This window comes from Phoxinus phoxinus, assembly GCF_949152265.1.
Source record: "Phoxinus phoxinus genome assembly, chromosome: 14".
NCBI classification, from domain to species: Eukaryota; Metazoa; Chordata; class Actinopteri; order Cypriniformes; family Leuciscidae; genus Phoxinus; species Phoxinus phoxinus.
In genome coordinates, this window is record NC_136889.1 from 12,302,302 (window position 1) to 12,314,814 (window position 12,513).

A 12,513-nucleotide genomic window follows, 5' to 3' on the forward strand; every position below is an offset into this window, starting at 1 on the left:
TTATAGTTTGTTGCAAATTTGTCTTGCTTAGGTTGGGACACTTAATATTCAACAATTTTCATTTCATTTTATTGTTTATTTTTACAGGGACAATGCACAACTACAAATAATTGCACCAGAATTAGCTAATAGCTAGTTTACATCTGCTGTCCCTGGGCAGGTAAACAAATAAAATAACATACATTACTCATAAACAACATAAAACATCACAATACATACAGGTCAAGAGATATAAAATTTAAAACCAGAATATAAAACAGATAATGTACAACACAGTCATTAATGGTTGCAGATCTGTTGAGATAGTAGCCAGCACTTAAGCTTATTTTTAAAAATTGAGAAGCTATTGAGGCTTCGAATGTTTGTAGGTAAGGAATTCCACAGCCCCAACAATATGATTAATCTGCCTGCATTGACACCATTATATGAGAACTGAACGATGTTTTAACTGAATAACGTTTTGTTCAAAAATGAACCATCACTGAACTTACTTAAGCTGGACTATCATGACGCTATTTTCTTCTAGTTCTGCTGTACAGCCGAAACCAACTTTTGTTGCGTTATTTTCATGTTATCACTGTAAAGCTGCTTTGAAACTATCTGTATTGTAAAATGCACTATATAAATAGTTGTGTCAGCTGTACATGGAGAAGAGAATATCTTATTTGATATGAAGAGAATGAAGATGAAGAATGAAGATTTTATCCTTGTCCACTGTCCAAATGTGATCCCTTTATTGCTGTACATGCAGTCAATCTGTCTGCTGGAGCTGAATCTTGTCTTAAGAACAATCTTGAGTCTGTTAGAGATAATCAGACTGGCTATGGGAAGAAAATAAGATCCAGGTATGAAAATGTTGCTGCAGTGCTGAGCTAAGTCTATTGTGACGGCAAAGTGGTGACAAAAGCTTTCTTCTGACCCCTGGCCATTTTGACTATCTCTTTCTCTGTCGTAACTTTGATCAAAGTTATTGATCCATGAAAAAAATACCACATTTTCTTTTTTTTTAAAGGGTAACGCCATTTTATTTGAACTAACTCTTTTTATCAAACTGTCAAAGTTGATTCACACTACTGATTATCCACCCCTGGACACCACCCTGCAGTCTTGCCATAAAAACTGCAGGATTATGCTGACATGCTGAGCAAACACACTCAAGGCAGAACAAATATTGGATACACATACTCAGGGACACCGGCGGCTCTTAAATCAGCGTAAGATGCCATCTCTTCATTGCGAAGCAGCAGCCTTCTCTCCCCAGCAGCTCATCTTGATTTGTGATATTGCTGCAACTATCGGCTCAGCTTTGTGTTAGATTTGTGCGGAAAGCGACACTATCTCTCCCCGCCGCCTGATTTGTGCTGGAACAGCGCTGTAATTCGCTTATACCCCCGTATCACTCTCAGAGTTTGAAGGGCTTGATGGCAGGATCATTTTGTATTTCAAGCCTCACAGCGCCGTCATTAGCTAGATGTGCGCAGTGATGCTAAGTTATGAAATGTGTTCATTTCACAAGGATGAGTTTAGATTGATGTTAAGGCTGCAGCTTCGTTCGACACGTCTGACCTGCCCGTGGGTAGAGGAGATTTGAATGCAAATGTATATTTCACATCCCACTCATTCTGTCGATCTGGCCGACGGCCTGAAAGTTAGTCTTTTCTTCATAGGACTGAATAGGCACCACACTGCCATCTGTTGGTGACTTTAGCTCATACATTTGTTAAGGTAGCGGAGAGATTCGTTTAACAGCACTGTGGATGTTTTTGCCTTCAAGCACAGCTCAGAGTAACGTCAGATGTTGTTGTTGTTGTTCTTGGCAAATTGCTAATCTTATTCCACAGATTTTAGGCAGGACTTTGATAGCATGTTATTAAAGTAATAACTCTTCTTCAATTTCAAGGCTTTGCTCAACACACAGAATAAACTACGGACGCTAGTTCCCAACTTCACCTTCAATCTGGGCTTCTCTGGAAAGTTCTACCATGCAGGTACTTATTTTTCTCTTTAGCATTTGTTTACACTTCAGGAGAATCAACAGGAGATTTTTTTAAATCTGACAAATAACCACAAGTAAGTCTGGCCTAATCTTTTTGTTGTTGTAATTGTTCAGAATGAAGTAATTATGCTCAGTTTGCTCACCAAAGCTACCTTTATTTGATAAGAAATACAGTAAAAACACTTTAAAATATCTGTTTTGTGTTTTAAAATATATGTATTAATAAAGTTATTATGTGATGGTAAAGCTGAATTTTCAACAATCATTACTCCAGTCTTCCGTGTCATGTGATTCTTCAGAAATCATTCTAATATGCTGATTTGCTGCTCAAGAAACATTTATTATTATTATCAATGTTGAAAAGAGTTGTCCTGCTTAATATTTTTGTTTTATGGAAACCTTGAAAAATTAAAATTTTGTGCAAACAGAGTGAAAAGTGATTTCAATCAAATCTGTATTAAACTTTATTTCCTGTTCAGACTACAAAAAAATGGATCTTTGTTACATAAGCACAAACAAAAAAACACATTTTTACTTTCTTAATCCATTTTAAGATCCAAATGTCTTTACTATTAAACTTCAACAGTATGTATATGTGTGTTTGCAGGTACAGAGGAGGAGGATGAAGGTGATGACATGCTGTTACAGCACCGGCATGAGTTCTGGTGGTTTCCACACATGTGGAGTCACATGCAGCCTCACCTCTTCCACAATGTCAGCGTGTTGGCGGAGCAAATGAGACTCAACATGCAGTTTGCACAGGTTAGTTGGTGAAATGTATCTCAAAACTGAATTATTGATTTCTATGCCACTAACAGTTTCCAACAGATTTTCAGTAATAATGTTACAAAAATAGTTTTACCCAGACACTCCATCACTTCAATTTGGAGATGATCCCAACCTTAATAGTTCTCCATTGTTTTAATGTTTTAAGTGTTTACACTCTTCAGCCAACCTACAGAATTCTTACTTGTAGTTTTCTTGAAATATTAAGCTTAGATAGGCAAAATATTTTTGTACATAGAAAAAATGTGACAAAAAAAGGTAGTTTCTTCGATCTTTTCCAAATGAGTTTTTTCCCCTTATGTGTTGTTGCGACAGGGGAGCACGCTTTGTTCCTTCATCATTGTGTTACTATTTACAGGCATTATTGCTTCTGTCGCAGAGGTGCGAGTATCGATTCTCTGCCCGCCTGCTTTATCTCATGTTGGTATTTCATTATAGATTTGTATTAGCACTTTTTCATTGGGTCGGTAGGATTCTCTTTGACCTTGACTCGGTGTGCATCCGCTGAGGAGATTGTGAATTTGGCCTGTTGAAACGAGCCCACCCTGGTGTAATGATGGTCATTGGAGTGGGATATGGACCGCAGGCAGACAGACAGAGAGAGGGAGTGCGCCGTGAATACTAACCAGCCCTTTCCTCCTCTCGCTAATCCCTCTGTCACATCCTGTCTTTAGAGCAGACACTGACATATGCCTTCTCCTGCTCTCTGCTCAATGGAGAAGACACGGCTCCTTCATCAAGGTTTAATGAGCCTGCAAAGGGCCGTTCTTAGCCGGGGCTTGTGGATCTCACAGTTTGTGCTCACACACACACACACACACACACACACACACACACACACACACACACACACACACGAGTGAGGAGGAACACACACACATGGAGCTCTTAAAGGTGGCACTTTGGACTTGAAGTAAAGCCCTCTTCTCATCTGAGGATGTGTTTGTCTACCACCCTCCTGTGGTGTTGGAAAAAAACGATGCCTCTTGACACACTGCCTCTTCTGAGAAACATAATCAAAAGCTTCTCGCTCGCAAACACCCTGATGACATGTCTTGTTAACGGTGTCTCTAATGCATCTCATATCGACTTTTCTCCTCTGTTCTACTCCCATTCACCCTATAAGTCTTGGCAGTGCAATTGCGAGTGAATTTCAAGTAGTGAGTGGATTTGTGATTGATCATCTCAAGCGTTTGTTTGTCTCTTGCCATTACAGGAGCATGGTATTCCCACAGACATGGGGTACGCTGTGGCGCCTCATCATTCAGGGGTGTATCCCATACACAGCCAGCTGTACGAGGCCTGGAAGAGTGTGTGGGGGATCACAGTGACCAGCACAGAAGAATATCCACACCTGAGGCCAGCACGCCATCGCAGGGGCTTCATACATCGTGACATACAGGTAAAAAGATGCTGCTTCACTGTAAGGCCCAATGATCTGATGTAAAAAAAGGAGGAAAGAAACCAAGTAAATCATCTTTCAGCCAAACGCATATTTTATCATTTGGTGCTAAATAAATGTTTCTTATCAATATTGAAAAGAGTTGTGCTGCTTAATATTGTTGTAGAAACAACTTTTTTTTATTTTTTCATTATTTGATGAATAGGAAGTTGAAAAGAACAGCATTTATTTGAATTAGAAATCTTTTGTAACATTGTAAATGTCTTTACTGTCACTTTTAAACAGTAATGTGCCTGCGAGTTGATTTTGGTGTCAAAGCGCCTTTATTCATAAAACACAAGCAGAATGATTTTCTGTGTAACTCTTACATAATTCAATTGCGTGCAACATAAGGATTGTATAAACAATTTAGAGATTCATTCTGCTTGTGTTTTATGAATTAGACCCAGTGTTTTCAAATCCAAGAAACAATAATGCAGTTATTGTAGCCTGAGCTCAAATTGCGCCCACCATCATCAGATGACATGACTAATGGCGGTTTCATTCCTTCTAATACATTTGTCTTGGCCATTCTTGGAGTGTGGCTGAAGCAGAATTGAGGCTTGTCTGTTCAAGTCTCTAACCTTCTTCTGTCTGCAGGTGTTGCCCAGGCAGACATGTGGTCTGTTTACTCACACTATCTTCTATAATGAGTACCCTGGAGGCTCTCGCGAGCTGGACAAGAGCATTCGTGGAGGAGAACTCTTCCTCACTGTCCTCCTAAACCCTGTGAGTTGCATTTGTGCTGTTTTCTCCTCTGTGTTTGTGCGTGAGTGTGTGTGTTTAGTAAATGGGAGTGAGTATATTTTTTGGTGACAGAGTCCTGCCCTTGCCTTGTGTGCTTTTGTTTGTGTTCGGCCCTATCGCCTGAAGTGTTTGCTAGTGCAGCAGCTGGAAACATAAACTAGATTATGATCTTCATAATGAAAGTAGCAGATGTTTCCACAGCTTTTGTTTAAAAGAAACAAATTTACTTAAATGTAAATAATGTTGTTTCCACCCTCAGATCAGCATCTTTATGACTCACCTGTCTAACTACGGAAATGATCGGCTCGGTCTCTATACCTTTGAGTCTCTTGTGAAGTTTGTGCAGTGCTGGACCAACGTACGGCTACAGACTTTACCTCCAATGGAACTAGCCGAGAAATACTTCCAGATCTTTCCAGAGGAGATGGACCCCCAATGGCAGGTAAAAGAGCATCACATTTGTGACACATGGATCTATTAATTACAATGATTGGTGCCTGACATGCAAAAAAAAAAAACACTCAACAAATCTCTTTATTTAAAATGATAAAATTGTGTTATAAATTATATAATAATAATAATTAAAACCGTAATATTGAATGAATGGAAAAGTCATGGAATTTTTTTTAATCCAAATGTGTGGGAATGTTTTCTTCATCTTTTCATCCATTCAGAACCCCTGTCATGACAAGAGACATAAAGACATCTGGTCCAAAGAGAAGACCTGTGATAGGCTGCCCAAATTTCTGGTTATTGGCCCACAGAAAACGGGTAAGTCCACATGTTTCCAGACTCAAATCAAAAATCCTGCTTAGGTTTACTGAATAAAAAAGGTCCAAAATTACAACCTAGATATTGCATCTGATATATTTATTATTTTTGGCAACAGGTACCACAGCTTTGCACTCCTTTCTGACCCTTCACCCTGCCATCACCAGCAACTTCCCCAGCCCAGTCACCTTTGAGGAGATCCAGTTCTTTAACGGGCAGAATTACCACAATGGCATTGACTGGTAATATACACAATACATTTTCTCTCCCAGCCAATGTAGCAGACACAAACCATTAGTCATATGTTGTATCACCCCTCCACTTTATTATATTAGTAATACTGTCTGGGTTTCATATTGAATTCTTAATAGATCTATTATTTACAGGACAAGCCCTCTGTTAAAAAACTAAATTGAATAGTGAGACATCATTTACAGTGTTCTGTAATGAAAGACTTATCCCAGTCTGGATTTATTTGGAAATAAAAACATTGTGATTGTAGCCTCTTTAAGCATATTTGTATTAAATTAGTGTCTTAATCTTTTGCAGGTACATGGACTTCTTTCCCTTCCCCTCGAATGTCAGCACAGACTTCATGTTTGAAAAAAGTGCCAACTACTTCGACACAGAGGTTGCTCCAAAGAGGGCTGCCGCCTTACTACCCAGAGCCAAGGTCATAGCATTGCTTATCAACCCAGCCGACAGAGCCTACTCTTGGTATCAGGTACTCCACAGCTTTCCCTCATTCTCCAATTATAATTTTTTTTTTTAGTGGAGTAACACTCAGAAAATATCAAGTCTTTGTGGCAGCCATAGTCATAGGCGTCGATTTCGGTGGGCACGTGTACCCACCAGATTTCGTCATGAGTCATTTTGTACCCACCACCTTTTTAGGGTTGCTAGTATGGCTGTAACGATACACCAAACCCACGATTCGGTTCGTATCACGATTTTTGACCCACGATTCGGTTCGTATCACGATGTAAAATAAAAAAAACACCACCAGTTTTTGGTGCTGATGCAGTGGTTACTCGTTCATGTAACATGTAAGGGTGGCGCTGCCTATAAAGCACCTAAAGGCTGTCACAAAGCACCGGCAAAAGTAATGATTATGAATATATCAAATATAGCAAGGAGACATTTTAATTGTTTATTAATAAACAAGTGTTTTCTGTGTCAGCTGCAAAGATGAAGCTGATGATGCTGACTTGTGATCTTCGCAGTAGTGAACACGCTGGAGAGAAATGCACATTTCATACGGATTACATAGTTTTCTTTCGTTTTGAATTGTTCTGTTTAAAAGTATGATTTCAAGCGTTCTGTAGATAATATATATATATTTCTCGGGTCTGTGAGACTGTGCTGAGTTTCGGTTAATTTATGAGATGAGCTCCAGTTAGTTTGCCGGCGCCCATGTCGTTGTGATATCTATTATCTGCTTTACTTATTATTTATTGAATCCAGACAATTGGTTGATGAAACATTGATTCAAATTAAGATTCAATTAATACAAAACGAAATTCGATTTTGAGGTCTCTGTGAAAGTTTTAAAGCAGTCTTTTAGTGCCGAGAACGGTCACGTGCGTAACGTCGTTTTTTTCCTCATAAATGCGAACACGAAAATAAAATAAAATGAATATTTTATGTTCTGTGGAGAGCATAGTAGCTTAGAGAGCTTACATTTCAAAACATGACCTGCGCGAAAGAGGAACAAAATTAATGCGTCATTGTACCCAGCACTTCTGAAAATGCACTTCCGAATGCGTCTCTGTCCCCAGCACATTTCAAACCAAACTGACGCCCATGGCCATAGTCTTTTTCTTGGCACTTTCTTCCTGTCAGTCATTTTCTGCATAATAGGGCAGCCCTTATATAGGCAGCAGGAAATAGAGGTTCTTGTCTGAAGCGTCCTAGACCGATATAATTTATCTTAACCATGAATCTGCCTCCACCCTTCTCTTTCACCATAGAAATATGACATGAATTGTGTTTTTTTTTATGTCTTGTCAGCATCAGCGAGCTCACCAGGACCCCGCTGCAATAAACCACACTTTCCACGAGGTTGTAACAGCAGATCCCTCTGCATCTAAAGAGCTATTGACCCTTCAGAACCGCAGCCTTCAGCCCGGGACTTACGCCACACATCTAGAGCACTGGCTTATGCACTACCAGGCCAGACAGGTAGACTAGTTATCCGTGTATGATTGTCAAGTCCTTTCCAGTTGAGTTTTTGATTTTTAACAGCATTACTTTTTCTGCTTATTTATTCATATTTTGAATGAGTTTTTATTTTTATTCCGGTTTCATTTTAATTTGAGTTTTTTTAAAGGTGCCATGTGTAATTGTCTGGCAAAAAAAATCAAGTCATACTCCACATTCCATACCAGATGGGGGCAGTATACCTCACATATCAAAATATGTGATGTAGGATATAAGGTATTTTATAAATCACACACTATAAATATGATAAAGAAGCAGAAACAGATAGTTGCAGTAAAGTAAGATATTTTAATAAGTTGAAGAAACAATAATGATTTGTGACACACACACACACACACGATTTGCGCATTGCCATCATGTGTGTATTACAGGTAACGTTACATTGCTTCCTGATATCACGTGCGCAAACACAAATAACTATTTATATATATATATATATATATATATATATATATATATATACTACAGGGCCGTTGAATGCTTGTATCTGATAACCGTGAAGCTCTTGTAATTATTACTTTACCCAACCTCTCCATGTCGAGTGATGCAGTAAACATCAGACAGCGCACGTGAACCGATCATCTCTACTATAGTAAAAAAAACACGAACACTGTTGAAAGATACAGTAGGCTACAAATGACCTGTTCGCGCCACAAATTGTTCTCCGTCCTTAGCGACCGAGTCATTGAATGTGAATCAGCGGCTGCTGTCGTCAGCGAGCAGCACTCTTCAGACAACGAGGGCGCGCGCGCCGTGTTGATACCTCCGTTTCAGTTTCTCGAGCCCGCGCAGTGCGGCGGTCAGAACACGGAGACCATTCTGCCCCTAGCTATGCGTGCGAAAGCATGGGGAGCGATCCCGGGCGTGTCAGAATGGGTGCTGAACGTTGTAAAACAGGGCTATGCGCTGCAGTTCGCTCGCCGTCCCCCGCGCTTTCGAGCCCGGACCGTGACGAGCGGTCCTTTTCTTATCTGATCTGATTTGTGCTTCAGAGCGCGGTGGTTGTAGGGGTCTCTTGCCAAAGGCTTCAGCCATCCTTCCGCTCTCTTCCCTGAATTGAAATGAAGTAGTGAGCTGTACTTTCCACACGATAGACATCAGGTTCAAGTATGCCCACAAGCCGTGCGAGTTATTCGTGTCGTGTATTGCAGGTTGGCTGGTGGTTATGTGCCCCGCATACCGCCTCCCATGGCCGAAACTGGTATTACGACACCTGTCGGGCCGTGGCTAGAAATGCTAATGCTAATTAAGGTTGATATCTCTGCAGCACTATAACTTGACATTTTTTTAATGACATCATTGCCCTTATTTCTTCTCATTCTTTTGATGCGTGTAGCTCATTTTTTGGATATTTTTACCTCAATTTTTACACATGGCACCTTTAAAGCAATTTAATGTGCTTTTATAATTTTCTTAGTTTTTTAATATTTCTATTTAGCTTTGTTTATTTCAGTTTTACCTTTTTATTTATTTATTTCATCTATTTCAAGTTTTTCACCTAATATTTATATTTTAGTTTATTTTAGCTTTATGCAAATTAACATTTTTATTAGTTTTAGTTTGAAATAACATTTAATAACATTTTGAAAAATGTTAGACAAAACATTAGCAATTCTATTTGTTTTTTAATGCTTTCTTTATTTGACACTCCTCCACATTAGCTCCATATTGTAGACGGCACCCTGCTCCGATCTAACCCAGTCCTGGTGATGGACGGCATCCAGCGGTTCCTGGGGGTCACACCCATCTTCAACTACACCCAGGCCCTCGTGTGAGTCCCGCTGTTTACACATCACCTCACTCTGTTAATGAACACATGTGAATAATCCTATTCTTGTATAAAACTGTGTGTTGTGTGTGTTTTGCAGCTTTGATGAAGGTAAAGGATTCTGGTGTCAGAGGTTGGAAGGTGGGCGTCCTAAGTGTCTGGGGAAGAGTAAAGGCAGAAAATATCCTGAAATGGCCCCTGAGGTAGTCGATAGTCTCCTCTCTTCTCTCCTCCCTCATATAACTTTCTCTCTTTCTGAACGATGCCAGTGGCAAGGACACGCTGTTATAGACGTGTGACTCACCGGCAGTGAGAAGTGATGGGCTCGACCTCACACAGACATGGATAGGCATGTGTCATATATCACTGGATATGTTTCAACTAGTAAAATACAAGAAGGATGTTTGCTTCATTGCAAGTAGAATTAAATAGAACACACAGGGTCCTCTGGGTCATTCTAGGCTATTTGTCATGTTTTTGTTTATTTCTTAATGAAAAAAACTGAATAGGGAAAATGGCTTAGTGAAACAAACAATCAATAAATGTACACAATAACACATCTGTTAAAATAATCAGCAGATTCCACTACATTAATCTTTAGGTGCTTTACCACCCGTTCTTAGAACCGCTCGGCCCGACAGTGGAAAAGCTGCTTTTGGCAATTTGAATATTGATAATAATAATCCAAATCATTTTTCATTTTATATTAATGTAATTATAATACTACTACTAATAATAATAATAATAGAATTAACACAAATTCAATAATTTATAATTTTATTATTAATAAGAATAACAATAATAAGCTGATTTCACCACATTGATCTTTGGTATAATAATAATAATAATCAAACATTTGGAATTTTTGTTGATAATTATAGAACTAATAATTTCTAATTTCAAAATGTTACATTTATATTATTATATTTCTAATAATAATACAATTTATAATAATTCAATTATTTACATGTTTTTTAAATAATAATACTACCACTTAGGATTTAAAAAAAAAATAGATTTAATAGGTGTAAATACATTTTAAATGTAATAATAACTAAATTTTCTAATGTTTAATTTGAAAAATATTTGTTTATTTTTTTTCTAAATGTTCTAATTTAATTTGTGGACCACTACTTGAAATAATTTCTGTGAAGTTGTTGTTATAAAACACAAACTGTAGCTGGTCAATTTAAGCATTTAAGCAATGGTACTCTATGATGTTCTATATTCCAAACATAGTCATGGCTACAGGCTGTTGTTAGTTAGGACACGCATCAGTTATAAGCTGCAGGCTTCCTGAAACAGCTCTGTGTGTGTGTCTTTCCCAGACACGTGCCTTCCTGACGGAGTACTACCGGGAGCATAACCTGGAATTGTTTCGGCTGCTGAATCGGCTGGGCCAGGCATTACCTACCTGGCTCAGAGAAGAGCTCCAGAGCAACAGCTGGAGCTGAGAGGACGTCTCCTGCACCTCCAGTATCAGAACACCTAAAAAAAACAGTCCGCTCACTACAGAGGTACCAAAACCACTTGGTTCAAAACTATAGTAGCAGATGAAATGAGTGACGGCTTTGAGTGGACTGCAAACTTCAGCCTCTCCCTGCTGCCAAGGTGCTCACATGCCCTGTCTGGTATGTTGAAGAAGAGGGAATGCTGGGATATGTAGTCCCTTCTCTTCTCTTAATGACAGATCTACCTATCAGGACCAGAACGCATAACCAGTGTGGACAAGCATGAATTCACTGGTGACTTCAGTGTGTTAATACACACTAGTACTCGTACAAAAACACACACACAGTCTAGCCTTGCTCATCTCTCCTGAGGAATGATTGTAAAGCATTGTACATTTAAAAGCGTTGTATATTTTGGGTCTGGGTGGGTGGGATTAGGACTGAATAGACATCAGTTGAACCTGAAAGCGTTTGTGTACAGCCAGAGAGCTCTGTTTGAGTAGGACACTCAGAGGACGTCTGATCCGCAGCCCTTCTCTTCTCCACACACACGAACGCACAAAGCTGGGTCAGAAACCAAACGGTAAGAAAGTATATGCAATCGAGGGAGCATTGTCTCATCTCCCACTAGAATCCAGTGAAAAGTGTCTTATCAGGTGTATCCTCGTATTTATCCTAACCATGCACTTTCCTCTACACTACGCACACTGACATGTGGAAGTTAATGTAGATGCTGTGGCAGATGTGTTGTATGTCAGGAGCTGTGAAAGCAGGAGAGGAGAAGGGCTGTCCTGTGCTGTGTAGTCTGTCCTATACAAGGAGAAGCTGCTGTCTAGTCTATTTTTCTTTTTCTTTTCTTTTTTTTGTAAAAAAAAACTGTATTTTAAAAACTCCCAACGCTGTATTATCTCTAATAAACTCTTAGAGAGGTTGGATATGTTTGTGTGACTCATTTGATCTGGTATTGAGCATTTTGGAATAAAAGGTATTCCCTACCTTTATTTTTTATATGGGCTAAAAAGTAGGTGGAAATCTTTTGGCCCCATAGAATACATGGAGTCACAATCTGATTCCTGATTTTTTAATAAAAAAAATTCTTGTTTGTTCTTTAGAAGAACATGCATGGCTGCGTCCGGAATTTCGCATACCGAAATCGGTCAGAAAGGAGTAGGTAGTGATACTTATTTTGAATACCATAAGTAATTATTTCACGGCCGCTAAAAAAAATTATATAGTATGAGAATGTGTAGTATGAATGTAATCTGGACGTACTACATCTGCCATGTCGTCCGTATCACGTGACCTACCAGCGTCAGTCATTCACAAATCCTCT

The 12,513-nt window shown here is 39.1% G+C and overlaps 1 protein-coding gene across 2 annotated transcripts in view; it reads left to right on the forward strand.

Annotated features, from left to right (window-relative positions):
• ndst2a (N-deacetylase/N-sulfotransferase (heparan glucosaminyl) 2a) overlaps positions 1–12,152 on the forward strand; it is a 108,951-nt gene extending 96,799 nt beyond the window's left edge. The window contains exons 6-17 of one of the 2 annotated variants that reach the window (XM_079635842.1): positions 1,901–1,988; positions 2,604–2,758; positions 3,999–4,184; positions 4,824–4,952; positions 5,230–5,412; positions 5,645–5,741; positions 5,860–5,983; positions 6,291–6,465; positions 7,752–7,922; positions 9,623–9,732; positions 9,830–9,932; positions 11,058–12,152. In XM_079635842.1, the coding sequence (XP_079491968.1) occupies positions 1,901–1,988; positions 2,604–2,758; positions 3,999–4,184; positions 4,824–4,952; positions 5,230–5,412; positions 5,645–5,741; positions 5,860–5,983; positions 6,291–6,465; positions 7,752–7,922; positions 9,623–9,732; positions 9,830–9,932; positions 11,058–11,183 (1,647 nt within the window). In that variant the 3' untranslated portion in view covers positions 11,184–12,152. The remainder of the gene's footprint in view (positions 1–1,900; positions 1,989–2,603; positions 2,759–3,998; positions 4,185–4,823; positions 4,953–5,229; positions 5,413–5,644; positions 5,742–5,859; positions 5,984–6,290; positions 6,466–7,751; positions 7,923–9,622; positions 9,733–9,829; positions 9,933–11,057) is intronic. The other variant, XM_079635843.1, reaches the window with a different exon arrangement.
• Positions 12,153–12,513: the final 361 nt, after the last annotated feature.